This window comes from Melopsittacus undulatus, chromosome 21 (genome assembly GCF_012275295.1).
Source record: "Melopsittacus undulatus isolate bMelUnd1 chromosome 21, bMelUnd1.mat.Z, whole genome shotgun sequence".
In the NCBI taxonomy this organism is placed as follows: Eukaryota; Metazoa; Chordata; class Aves; order Psittaciformes; family Psittaculidae; genus Melopsittacus; species Melopsittacus undulatus.
The window spans coordinates 1951029-1963645 of record NC_047547.1 but is presented as its reverse complement, the minus strand read 5'-3'; the positions used below and the strand labels follow the sequence as shown (position 1 = coordinate 1963645).

The following is a 12617-nucleotide window of genomic DNA, read 5'->3' as shown; positions in this document are numbered from 1 at the left end:
ACGCCCCCCCCCCCCCAAGCCATATCAACCCAGTGATGCCTTGGGGGGGGGGGGGGACAGTCCAATGTCCCCTCCCCAGCATCCCCCTCACGCGTGTCCCGGTCGGATGCTGTCATCCCACCGGGACTCCCCCAGGCCCCAGCAGGAGGTATTGGGGTACCCACTGTGCTGGGGGGGGGGCTGGAAGGGGGGCCCCTCCACTGACATCTCCTGCAGGAACTGGTCCAGGTCGGAGCAGGGCTGCTGGTCCATGCTGGACAGCCTGGGCAGGGGAGGCACAGGGTGACTCAGGGCATCTCCCCCCTTGGGCACCCCAATGGTGTCCCCCCCCTCCCCATGTGCTTACCACCTCTGGGTGCTTTGCAGCGGTGGGTCCCCCATCAGTGGCAATGGGGCCAGCTCGAGCATCTCCTCATCCCGTGGCTCCGGTGAGGGCCCCCCCGACAGCATCTGTGAGGTCTCCCCAGTCATATATTGGTTGGGCATGAAGGGCCTGGGGGGGGGGCAAAGAAAGGGGGGGTGATGTAAGCCAGGGGGTACCCCCTTGGTGCTTCCCCAGAGGGGAAGTGCTTGACTGGGGCAGCAGCAGGGAACTGGGGCACTGCTCAGCCAGGAAAGGACCCTTGGGCTGGGAGAAGGGGGGGGTCAATGCCGGGTACCCCCCCCCCCGTACCCATGTGCTGGGTCTTACAATGGGTTCCTGAAGGCAAGGTCCTCACAGCGAGGCAGCGGTGGATCCATGGCCAGGGATGGAGAAAGCATCAGGGATGTGCTATGGGGAGGAGGAGCACATGGGGAAACACCCCCCGCATAGGGGCCATGGTGGGGGGGGGGGGGGCAACCTGCCCCCAGTGCCTTCAACCAGTGCCTACCTGGGAAAGGAGGACCCGAGGTTGTTGGTGACCATCACATTGACGTTGCTCTCAGCCGCAGGGTAACCCGTGGGGATGGGTGGGGGGCAGAAGGGAGCGGGGGGGCTGCAATGCAGACACATGGGGGTGTTAGCACCCCCCTGCACCCCGGAGCGGATGCCTCTGCCCCAGGCTCTCACCACACGGAGCTGAGGACTGGCTGCAGGCCCTCGGGCTGCAGCATGGGCAGGTTGAACATCGGAGCCGGGGGGGCCTCGGGGACGGTCCCTGCAGCGCTCTGGGGATGCTGGTCCCTGCAAGCACATCATTGCCATGGGCACAGGGCTGCTGTGGTCCAGCCGCTGGACCATGTGCTCCAGTGCAGCCCATGGGGGGGATTCGGGATCGGGATCCCTATGGGGGATCGTGCACAAACACCCACCTTTCGCTTTCCACTGTCATCTTGATGGCGGTGGAGACATAACCGCGGCCGTCCTTGCCTGTGTGCTCTTCTGCTCCGAGAGAAGCATCCATCACCCACCAGCCCAGCCATGTCCCCCCCTCTGCCCCTCAGAGCTCCCCATAGCATTGCCCATCTCTCCCCCCCTCCTGCTCACTGTTGTAGTGGCTCCCGAACGCCTGGTCCTTGGGGGTGTTGGGGTAGAGGTTGCGGAGCTGCCCCAGGTCCCGGATGCGGTCGCCAAGGGAGCGGATGGACAGGTCCTTGGCTGAGAAGGGTTGGATGTTCTCTACCTGGCTGGAGCCTGCAGGGAGACAGCACAAGGCTCCATCATGAGCCCATGACCCCGATGTCCCCAGGCCATGGGGACAGCACCGGGAGCAGCCCCCGTGCCCCCCACGCACCATCCTTGCCCCGGATAACGTAGGCAATGGTGACCCCCCCGATCTCAGAGTCGCTGAAGCGCAGCAGGAAGGTCCCATCGGGCTCCGTGCTCAGGAGCTTGCAGACATACTGCTTGCTGATGAAGCCGATGATGAGCCTGCAGGGATGCGCAGATGGGACCTGGATCCCAGGTCTGGCCCTGGAGCTGCTCTGCAATCCCACTTGGCCCCAGTACCCACCTATCAGACCAGTAACTCTTGAGGCACCTCTTGGTGAGGTCGAGGACTCCATCAAACCACTGCCAGAAGGTGAATCCCCGACCGGGCAGGATCTCCTGGGGTGGGAGGGAGGGTGTGAGGATGCCCAGGGCCACGCTGGTCCCTGCTGAGCCAAACCAGCCCTCCCAGTAACCTTATTGAACTGGGCCCAGGACACGTTGCGGCTCTGGAAGTCCTCGAGGCTGGCACTGTAGTCATTAAAGATCTTCTGTGCCAGGAAGAAGTAGTGCTCCTTGAGGAGCCCTTTGGTGGTCTGCACCTCGGCCATGAACTTCAGGTTCAGCGTGTCACACATCTTGTCCCAAGGCACCCGCTCGGCCACCACGAAGGGCACCCGGTCCTGCGGCAGGGCAGGATGGAGCCAGGATGCTTCCATCCCGGAGCCGGACCCAACCCCAGCATCTCCTCGCCCTGTGGCACTCACGATCTCGGAGAAGGCGTTATCCCACAGGACCGTGGCTTTGGCATTGTTGTCCTGGTTCCCGTGGACAATGACCACGATGGGCAGAGACAGGACCTGGGGGCAGAGATAACGGCCCCCCCATCAGTCCTGAGCGAGATGGGGCTGTCCAGGATGGAGCAGGGTGTCCCATAGGGGACAGCATTGTCCAGCCCTATCCCATGGGAATGCTGGTACCTGGAGGTGGATGGAGAGGTTGCTGACGTTCAGGGCCACAGAGGTGCTGAACAGGACCGCACACTTCTCCTCTGTTACTGACTCGGATCCCTTCCGCTCGCAGCGCTTGATCTTCTTCAGCAGCTGGGCAGGGGAAGAGCTGAGCATCACCCCTGGGCAAGCCCTGGGGACCCCCAACCCATCCCATCTCATCCCATCCCATCCCAAAGCTCCAATGCCATCCCATCCCATCCCCTCCCATCCCAAAGCTCCAATGCCATCCCATCCCACCCCATCCCATCCCAAAGCTCTCACCCCATCCCACCTCATTCCATCCCATCCCATCCCATCTCATTGCATCCCATCCTAAAGCTCCCATCCCATCCCAAAGCTCCCATCCCATCCTACCCCATCCCATCCCAAAGCTCCCATCCCATCCCTCTCCAATGGCCCTCACCACGTTCTTGAAGTTGGCGCAGCAGGTCCCGCTGGTGGGGTTGGTCTCCAGGGCCACCACATTGTGCATGATCTCCCCAGTGCTCTCACTGGGGCAGAGAAGGGCTCAGGGGCTGTGGTTGACACCTGCAGCCCCCCTGCCCTGTGCTGAGCCCCCAGCCCTCACCTGAGGCTGCTGCTGTGGGTGCTGAGCGCCAGCTCCCGCGCCTGCTTCTCTGTCACCATTTCAGCCCTCACCATGTAGGGCTTGGCCGATGCCTTCAGCAGCCTTGGGCCCAGCAGGAACCGGACACTGGCTTGGAACTTGGTTTGGGTCTTGAGGACCTGTGGGGGCTGCTTCTCCACCAGGAAGGAGCTGGGGACACAGGTATGGATGGTGCTCAGCACAACCCCCCCCGGTGCAGACCCCCCTCACCCCAGTGCTGCCCTCACCTCTTGACCAGGCTGGATAGGACCTCATTGAGCCGCTCCTGGAGCCTGGGCACCAGCTCAGCCCCCTGCTCTGTGCTCACTCCCATCACTTGTTGATGCAGCTGGAAGTGAATCTCCACCAGGTTCTCGCACCTGAACCAAGGGCAAAGGGGGACCCTGAGCCATGGCCCTGCTCCGGGTGACCCATCCCTGCCCATTGCCACTCACCTCTTCTGCAGCGGAGCCAAGTTCTCCTCAAACTGAGCCCCATTCCCTGCCAACTGCTGCTGCCTCTTCCAGATCTGGATCCTCTTCAGCACCTGCTGCTTGGCCACCTCCAGCTCTTTCACAGCCTCCAGGATCAGGGTGGGCAGCTCCTGTGGGGCATCAACCCAGGGCCCTGAGCCATCTCCTGCAGGGCACCCATCCCTCTCCTGCCCCAGAGATGCTGCTCTTCCCCCTGGTACCCACACCCCACTCACGCTCTCTGAGGCTTTTGCTTCTGTCTTCAGCTGTGGGTCCTGTGAAGAGGCTGTGGAGGATGGAGCAGCCCCGTTAATGGTGTGTGAGTACTGCAGGACACGCTGCCCCATGGGCCCCATCCTGATCCATCCCCTCACCTGTGGGACCATCCCGCAGTGCCTGGATCCAGCGCACACGATGCTGCAGCCGCTGCAGCCCCACATTGAACTTGAGCTCCTCCTGCCGCCGGTGGAAGCTGAGCGGGAGGTGATGGTCCTGGGGCAGAGCAGAGCATGGTGAGCAGTGCCCAGAGCCCACCCCGTGCCCTCGAGCAGGGACCACGCACCCTCTTGAGCACAGCAGCTTTCTCCCCATCCAGGATTGCTCTCAGGACAGACACCAGGCGCAGCGGGTCCCGCCGGTACATGTTCTGCAGGGAGGCAGAGCATCAGTGAGGCAGGATACGGTCCCTGCATCCCCAGCATCCTCCCACCCTATCCATGCGTTCCGGTGCTAAGTCAGGTTATGGGGTTCCCTGACCCGATCCATGGGAATACTGGTAATTCCCACCCACCCTGAGCTGGGCATCAAGACATAAATGAACCCATTTGAAATGAGAACCGGACCAGGCAAACAATCCAACCAAAGCAAATCCTCTATTGCTGCCGAGTATCCCAAGCCTGACACCCAGGGAAGATCCTCCCTGCTGGCCTGGCCTGGGTGGATCAATGCCTTCCATAGGATGCAAGCAGAGGAATTTCCCTGCTGGCTCCGCTCCCTGTGTCCCACATCATCTGCTCCAGCCTGCACACACTTCCCACTGCAGCTACTTCCCAAACCGGGAATGTCGGATGCTTCCCATGCAACCACCCCGGACCCTCTGCTCCTGCCCCATGTCTGCACTCAGCAGCATGGGGCAGAAGGGGCAGGTTTGGTCTCCCAGCCTCAGGGCAGAGCTCCAGCTCCAGCCCTTTGCCTCTAGGCAGGGTTGGATGCGGCTGGGAGCTCGGGAGAGGGAAGGGTTTGCTGCTATGGGAGGATGGCTCCTGTTTAAACACCCTGAGCTGAAACACCTGCGTGTGTTCCTACAGCCGCTTCAGAGCCACCTGCCCCCTGGAAGCCACAACCAAAGCCAACCCCTTCCCAAATGCTGGACATCAGAAGTGTGTTACCCAGAAAGCAGCAGAGCTTGCAGCCAGAATGAGCAGCACTCAGCCCTTAGCTAAGAGCTTCGCTGGCAGCAGAGAGCAGAGGGGTTAAATCTGCAATCAGAAGGTGGAAGAGAGAAGGGGCTCAACCAGAGCCTGGCACAGAGGGAAAGCCCAAGCCCAAGCCCATGCCCATGCAGCAGGAGGAACCGTGGCACAAGGCACAGCACCCGGCACATGATGTGGAGGAAGGAGGTATCAACTGCTCAAGCAGAACATGGGGAGCAGGTGGGGGCTGGCAGCACCCCAAAGCCCCCAGGGCTGGGTCCACACAAGCTCATGGCTCATGGATGGGGCTGGCCCTTCCTTAAGGGGGGCATTGACCCCTTGGAGCAGCGCTTGACCCGAATCTGAAGCAGGACAGAACCAAGTGGACCCCAGTGTGACACAGCCCTGAGGAGCCCTGTGCCCAGCGCCACACACCTCGATGCCATTGACTTGCTGGAGGATCTGGCACTGCTGCCCATCGCTGCTGGCAGCGCTGCGGAGCTTCTCCAGCATGGCCGAGAGCATCCCACTGGCCACACTGGTGCAGAAGGCATCCGAGCCATTGATGAACTCCCTGGAGAGGGGAAAAGGGTTGGTGGATGGGCAGGAATCCTCCACCATCCCCTGTGCAACCCTGAGCCACACACCTGCCCCATGGAGGAAGGGGAACAGCTGCCACCCAGTGCTGGCTGTGTTTGTGGGGGCAATTTGGTGCATGAACAAGGGCAAGAGGTTCCCTGGAGAGGATGTGACCTCCCAAAACCAATCCCAAATGTGCATCTGCCTCCACCATAGAATCCTGGAGTGATTTGGGTTGGAAAGGACCTTAGGATCATCCAGTTCCAACCCCCTGCCGTGGGCAGGGATGTGTCAGGGTAAACCAGGTCACTCAAGGCTCCATCCTATCTGGCTTTGAACACTGCCAGAGATGGAGCATTCACAGCATCCCTGGGCACCCTGTGCCAGCGCCTCAGCACCCTCACAGTGAAGAACCTTGTCCTTATATCTAACCTAAACTTCACCTGTTTCAGATTAAACCCATCACCCCTTGTCCTGTTGCTACAGTCCCTGATGAAGACAGTGCCTGTGGGGCCTCACCAGGGCTGGTTCTCCAGCCAGTCACCCAGGACACAGCGCAGGCTACGGGGAAACTCCGTGAAGAGGCCACTGAATTCCTCCGGTGGCATATGGGAGACGATGCTCCAGAGGGACATCTTGGGAACTGCGGAGAAACAGGAGAGGAACCATAGGGCAGGACCCAGAGCCCCCAGCCCAGCTCCTCCGAGAGCTGCTGCTTGTTCCTGCCCCATGTGAACCTGCTGCTCCATGGGGTCAGGGCTGCTGCAGAGGAGGAGGAGCAGGAAGAAGGAGCTGCTCCAGGATCAGCCTCTTGGGCAATCCTGGTCAGGCGGCAGCCAGCTTGTGCCTCAGTTTCCTGCATCTCTGGGGAACCCCTGCACCTTCTGCCGTGGGCAATGTGCAAGGACAATGGGGAGGGATGGGTGAGCGCCGCCGGTCTCGGCACGGGAGAGATGGGAGAACCACTGGGGAAGCAGGAAGAGAGTGGGGCTGCTCTGCTGCTCCCCAGAGCCATTCCCCAGCCGCTCCCCGTAACCAGTGGGGTCATGGACAGCACGAAATGAGGCGCAGGATGGGAAACTCCGCAGGGAATCCCAGCGCTGGGGTGGGCAGAGTCGCGGCTCCTCCAGTCCCCAGCATCGCAGCTCCAACAACCCCTCCCTGTGCCCATCAGCTGCCTGCTCCGTGCCTCTGCCAACCGGCTCCATCCCCTTCCTCCCCCTGCCCCGCTCATAGGACCCAGGAAGGGCTGGGGGGGGTCTCTGCGCCCCTGCGGACGCACCTCGCTGCCGGTTCCCCGGGGGCAGGGCCGGCTCCTGCGGCTCGGACACGTCCGGGATGGCTCCGGGATGGCTCCGGGATGGCTCCGGGACCCCGAGCTTGGCTTCCCGTGCCCCGGCAGCAAACAACAGCCCCGTCACGTCACGGCGGCGGAGGTGGAGCCGCCGGGAGGCTCTGCGGAGCCGGCCGAGGGGAAGGAAACCGGCGTCACTGGGGCAACGGCGGCCGGAGCGCACAACAACGGCACCGGCGGCGAGGGGCACCCCGGGGCTGCCCCCGTCCTGCCCCTGGCAGCGGCAGGGATGGGAGAAGCGGCCTCGGGAGCAGGGATCCTCGGGATGCAATCCTCGGCCTCCCCCTTATCTGGATACAGATTCAAACCTGTATTTCTGCTTGCGAGAAAGCTGCTGGCTGGGAAGTGGCAACCTGGAACCTACAGCTGGGCATGCCTGAATATGCTCGGAGGCTGCAGGAGGTGCTGTGCTCCTCCTCCCCGGTTCCCAGCTGCCTTCCAAGCCAGGGGACAACGGCTCGAAGGAGCTCCAAGGGTGGGGACAGGCCCATCCCCTCCTGGCATCAATCACAGCAGCTCCTTCGGCTCAGCTGTGCCCTGTTTTCTTCCTCTCCTCATTTCCATGTTTTCCTCCTCTGCTCTTTCTGCAGAAGAGCGTTTCCCTGCCCAGACCCAGCACCACCACAGGATCAGACCACGCAGCATCTGCTGCATCAGCACCTCCACAGTGCTCTGGAGAAGGAAACAGGGGAGTGACAGGGGACAGAGCTCCAGACCCTTGCCCTGGGATGAGCATGCACCTACCCCAACCACTGCAGCTGCACCCCAATGTCCCACAGGGCTCATACCCCCAGGGTGGCACTCCAGAGCAGAGGCTCCCATGGCAGCAACTGACCAGGCCTGATGAGCAGCAGGGATGGGATGTGGCCGGGGAAGCCACATTCGGGCCCCCAATGGGGACACGTGCTCGGCCAGGGAGCTGCCTCCCGGGGAACCCCGCGGCAGGATACGGCCCCAGGGTGTGCCCCTTGCCCGCTCCCCCTGCCCAACCCACCCCAGCGCAGCTGCTTTCGCTTCCTCCTCTACCCAAGGGGCCGCTCTGGCTCCTCGGCAGCGCTGGTGGAGGAGCCGGGTGCAGGAGGGGGGATCAGGGACCCCCGTGCTCCGAGCGGGGCTTTCTGCTTCCTCACAGGGAAACCAAGTCCCCATCCCAGAGGCCAGAGCTGCCATCGGCCTCACTGCTGTTACTCATTCAACACAGACACCTCCTGGCAGCAGAATGCAGCCCCTACCTACCCTTAGGGACCGGGAGGGACCCCACTCCTGGTCATGTCCCAGCCCAGGGCCGGGAGCCGGCAGCCTGTGGGTACACACATCCCTCTGCACCCTCCTCATCCTCCCGGCCACGGAGCACAGATTTCCCCGGGGCTTTCTCCAGCTCAGATGCTCCGAGGTTCTGCCGTTCCTGACACTCAGGACACCTGAGCTCTGCTCCACCTCTGCCTCCATAGGGAAGCAGCCTCAGAGACCTCACTGCCCCCCCCCAGGCCCATCCTTCCCCACTGTGCTGAGGGGGTGACCCCCCGTCCTGGCCGGTGGGACCCCGGTCATGGCGCTGCAGGGAGGACACAGTGGACCCCGCAGGGGCTGCCTCAACCGGACGCTCCGTGCCCGGTGGAAGCTCCTCTTGGGGCCACCTCCACGGCCAACGGGAGCCTCGACGCCGGCCCCAGCCCAGCCCCGGCTCCCGCAGCCCCTTCCCCATCGCACCCCACAAACGCCGCATTGACACCGGGCAGCTCCTCCGCTCCCCCCCCAGAGGCCCCCGGTGCCGTGACGGGCCCCCCCCCCCACAACGGGCGCTCCACGGAGGCCTCGGCCCGGCCGCTGCTCCCGGTCCCGTCCCCCCCCGGCTCCGTTACCTGTCGGGAGCCGCCGGTGGTGGGGGCGGCCGGGCCGGGCCGCGCTCCCCTCACTCCATGGCGGCGGGTGCGGCCGGGCCGGGTCCGGCGGAAAGCGCCGAGCACCAGGAAGGGGGAGGAGACGAGAGGGCGGCGGGTGCGTGCGGGGGGGGGCACCGGCAATGGAGCGGCCCCGACACCGGCACCGGCTGCCCGAGCCCCGCGCCCGTCCGGTGCCACCGCCCGCACCCCCCGGCCCCGCATCGGCCCCGTTACTGGTACCCCCCCTCCCCCCCCCCTCTGCACCCCGCATTCGGTCCTGTGCCCCCTCCGGTGCCGGCCCGAGGATGGGGACGGGGTCCGGGCACGGGGATACGCACGCTGCGAGCGGACGGGCCCATTGCCCACCGAGGGGTGCTCCTGGGGCTGCTCCCACACCCCTCACCGGAGCGGAGGGGGCCGCACCGGGTAGGGCCCCGGCGGGGCCGCCAGGGAGCGCTGCCGCACCGCCGGTGCCACCGGGGCGGGGGCTGCCGGTGCCGGGGCAGGGCCGCCCCCGGACCCCCGTGCTCCGAGGGCCTGGGGTCGCTTCCAGCGTTGTCCCCATCGCTCTTCACCCCGCGGGGCTGGTGACCCCTTGGTGCTCGTGGCCGTTACAGGCATCAGGCGTGGAGCCGTATTCACTGGCCCCCCTTGGCACCGGGTGCTGTCCCCCACCGTCCAGCCCTGGGTGTACTGGGGGGGCGGTCGGGGTGTCCCCCCCCAGATCCCCGTTAGGGGCAGCATCCTGCGGGGAAGGGGGGGCTCTGGCCGGGGGCCACTCGGGGGAGGAATCCGGTTGTCTCCACTCGGCTGGGCTTGCGCAACCTCCGGGGGCCCCCGTGAGGGGACGGGACGGAGCAGCCCTTCGGCTCCCCCCCCCCCCGCCGCCGCCGGGACATCCCCCCCCCCCCTTGTGCAGGGGCGGCTTCCCAGAACATCTGGATCTTCCTCGCAAACATCTGGTGCAGCGGCTGCTGCCAGCGCTGCTGCCTCACGGGGTGGGGCGGGGGAGTGACGTCATTGTTTTAACAAGTGACATCACTGGGGGGGGGTTACAGACTCCACACCCCCTTCCCCCCCCCCCCGAACCCGGCCTCAGCCCCGTGCACGCAGCGGCATGACGGGATGCTGTGACGGATGAATGATGTCACGGCTCCGGCTCTGACGTCAGGGTTCCGGCTCTGACGTCACCCCCGTGGTGATGAGGGGGTCTCTGGGTGGCAGAACGGAGCCGGACCACGGGGCCCCCCCGAGGGGAAGGGATGGGGGGGATCGGGAGGCGGGGCTCGCACGGACGTGCTTGGGAGCGGCCCCCCTTGCAGAGGGTCCCCCGGTGGGTGCGGGGGAACCGGGGCCGAGGCTCCCCCGTCCCTGGCACCGTTTGTTCTTGACCCGCAGCGACGCCTCCGCCCCGAACGTGGGGGGGGGGGGGGGGCATCGCCGGGCCCGGGCACCACGCGTGGGTACCGCAGCGGCAGCGCCTGCCCTCACCGCACCGTGATTATACCGAACCCGCACCGGGCAGTGCCCCTGCCCGCACCGGGGGGGGGGGGGGGGGGCAGTCCCGGTACCCCGTACGCATGCGCACAGCGCGGCCGCCGCGTAGGACCCCCCTCACGCTTCCCCCCCCCCCGCCTCCCATCCGCGCTCCCCAACGGGAGCGCGCCCGGCGGCGGCGGCGCGCGCCCGGTGACGTCAGGCGGGCGCGGCGGCGCGCGCTCTCCATCCATCCATCCATCCATCCATCCCCTCCGCCCCCCCCTCCCCTTTCCCTTTCCCTCCCCTCGCCCCCCTCCTCCTCCTCCTCCTCCTCCTCCTCCGCCGCCGCCGCCGCCCAGCCCGGAGGGTCCGGAGGGTCCCGAGGTTCCGCCCGCCCCGTCCCATCCCATCCCGGCCCGCCCCGTCCCGTCCCTCCCCCGCCCGCCCCCGCCCCGCGCCCCCTCCTTCCGCGGATGTCGGTGCGCGGGCCCGGGACGCGCACGGCGTGAGAGCCGCGGAGCCGCCGGCAATGGGGCCGCTGCTGCCCCTCACCGGGTGCCTGCTGGCCCTGCTGGCCGCGCCCGCCGCCCGCTCCCTCGAAGGTGAGTGCGGGCCCGGACCCCACGGTGGGGAGCGGAGGTTGGGGGGGGGGGGCACGGACGGGACCCGGAGCGCTGCAGCTGCGCGGCCCCGCGGCCGCTGTCGGGGGGCGCCGCCGCCGTGACAAAGCAGAGCGAGCGCTGCACGGCCCCGCTGCGCCGCGGGGGGAGCGGCGGAGGGCACCGGGAGGGGGGGGGGGGCACCGGGCCCGGCCGCTCTTCCCGACCCCCCCCAGGCCCCCTCCGGGTTCCCGGCGCCCCCGTTCCCTCGGGAATCCGGAGTTTCCCCCCTCCAGCCAAGCAGGAAAGTTGGAAGTCGGCGTCCGCTTCCCTCGGGGGTCCCCCCGCTCCCCATGGCAGCCTGGCCTCGCCCCACGCTCCTTGCATAACCGGGGCCGCTGCTCCTGCCGCAGCCCCGGCTGCGGGGCTCGGCCCTGTGGCACTGGGGTGAATGTTTACCCAGCTATGGGGCTGCCCCCCGTCCGTCGGCCCGGGCCGGCCCCTCGCCAGCCGCTTTCTTTCCAGGCTGCGCACGTCTCGCGTTCCCGGCGCTTATTGATCTATTCAGTAAATACTTGGAGGAGCTCGTCAGCCCCATGGCCGAGGGCTCGGAGCGGATGAGGGGCCGCTCTTGGCAGCCGGAGCGCGTTTGGGAGCTGGCAGCCGGGACCGGCCATGGAGAAGTTCCTGCGATGCCTCAACACACGGGGCTGGAGCCTGATTCCCCTTTCAAAGCAGAGAAATGGGGGCTCTGAGCTGGCACTTTCTGCTTAGGGCTTCCCTCGGGATGGCCCTGGCAGGGCTGGAGCAGTTGGTTGGCATGAGGGTTATTTATGGGGGGGGGAAATGGGTTTTCTGTGCCCTTTCTTCGCCCACCTTGGAGTGAAGCTGCTGGTGTCTGGTGTGGTGGCAGCGCTTGACCTGTCCCCAGGTCAGTGGGATGGAGGAAGAGGAGGAGGAGGCTTGGGCGAGCTCCAGATCCCTGCCCCACAGAAACTGTCTGGGGCTGCAGGAGGCTGGAGCCTGCGGTTTCCATCCCTCCTCGCTCCACTGCAGGTCCGGCTGCTTCACTGGTGTCCCTTGCAGGGAGCAGAGGTTGGTTGACCCGATGGGGATGGTGATGGTGAACCGCTGACCTGCTGCTTCCCTGCTCCCAGCCCACTCCCCAGGATCCCCATGCCCATAGGCCTCATCCTCACTGGCTGGTGGCTGGGAGCTGCCGGCAGCTTCCCAAGTCCATGGGGGCGGGAGGGACGGGCATCGCTCATTGCATAAGCTGCGTTGCCTTTGGAAACAGGCTGCAGAAGGATGATGTGCGGGAAGGAAGTTCCTCTGGCCCCTTCTCCACCCCAGGAGCTGGAGTGGGGTGAAACCCAATGCAGAGCCACCCTCCCTCCAGCGCCAGGCTGCCCTCCCTTTGGGGGTGACACTGGGGCTGAGGTGCTGTTCTGCTCCATGGGGCAGCCCAGCAGGATGAGGGCTCCTTGGAGAGCTGGGGATGGAGCTGCAGGAGGCTGCAGAGGGGCTCTGGAAGCTGGCAGGGGTACAGAGGGTTCCTTGGCTCCAGTGGTCCTGGCTGGGCTCTGGTCTCCTGCTTCAGGCCAGGGGC

At 65.8% G+C, this 12617-nt stretch overlaps 2 protein-coding genes across 5 annotated transcripts in view; one reads left to right on the top strand and one right to left on the bottom strand.

The window, feature by feature from the left end:
• Positions 1-48: 48 nt before the first annotated feature.
• On the bottom strand, positions 49-9011 carry STAT6 (signal transducer and activator of transcription 6). 3 transcript variants are annotated; one of them, XM_034071537.1, is made up of 23 exons: positions 8910-9002; positions 6976-7148; positions 6213-6336; positions 5550-5688; positions 4265-4348; positions 4077-4194; positions 3939-3988; positions 3685-3833; positions 3478-3609; positions 3212-3400; positions 3047-3134; positions 2611-2733; positions 2398-2490; positions 2107-2313; positions 1935-2029; positions 1716-1852; positions 1469-1615; positions 1294-1363; positions 1052-1165; positions 873-977; positions 692-772; positions 347-493; positions 49-262 (listed from the first exon to the last, which is right to left on the bottom strand). In XM_034071537.1, exons 3-23 carry the CDS (start codon positions 6326-6328, stop codon positions 88-90), a joined length of 2559 nt encoding a protein of 852 aa, XP_033927428.1. In that variant the 5' UTR covers positions 6329-6336; positions 6976-7148; positions 8910-9002; the 3' UTR covers positions 49-87. The 3 variants fall into 3 exon arrangements, with proteins under 3 accessions (XP_033927428.1, XP_033927430.1, XP_033927429.1); XM_034071539.1 differs by lacking the exon at positions 6976-7148 and having other exon boundaries at positions 8910-9011; XM_034071538.1 differs by lacking the exon at positions 8910-9002 and having other exon boundaries at positions 6976-7331.
• A 1867-nt stretch (positions 9012-10878) lies between these two features.
• LRP1 (LDL receptor related protein 1) overlaps positions 10879-12617 on the top strand; it is a 62548-nt gene continuing 60809 nt past the window's right edge. For both annotated transcript variants that reach the window (XR_004550432.1, XM_034071554.1), the window contains exon 1: positions 10879-11011. Coding sequence is in view for 1 of the 2 variants with exons in the window: in XM_034071554.1 (XP_033927445.1) it covers positions 10939-11011 (73 nt within the window). In the remaining variant the exon portion in view is untranslated. The remainder of the gene's footprint in view (positions 11012-12617) is intronic.

Bases quoted from the DNA above. Each gene is read 5' to 3' on its own strand.
- STAT6 (XM_034071539.1), bottom strand. From the start codon at position 6,328: ATGTCCCTCTGGAGCATCGTCTCCCATATGCCACCGGAGGAATTCAGT. The intron at 2,491-2,610 runs GTACCAGCATTC...CTCTGCCCCCAG, and splicing joins ACCTCTCCATCCACCTCCAG to GTCCTGTCTCTGCCCATCGT. The intron at 1,364-1,468 runs GTGAGCAGGAGG...CTCTCGGAGCAG, and splicing joins GTTCGGGAGCCACTACAACA to AAGAGCACACAGGCAAGGAC.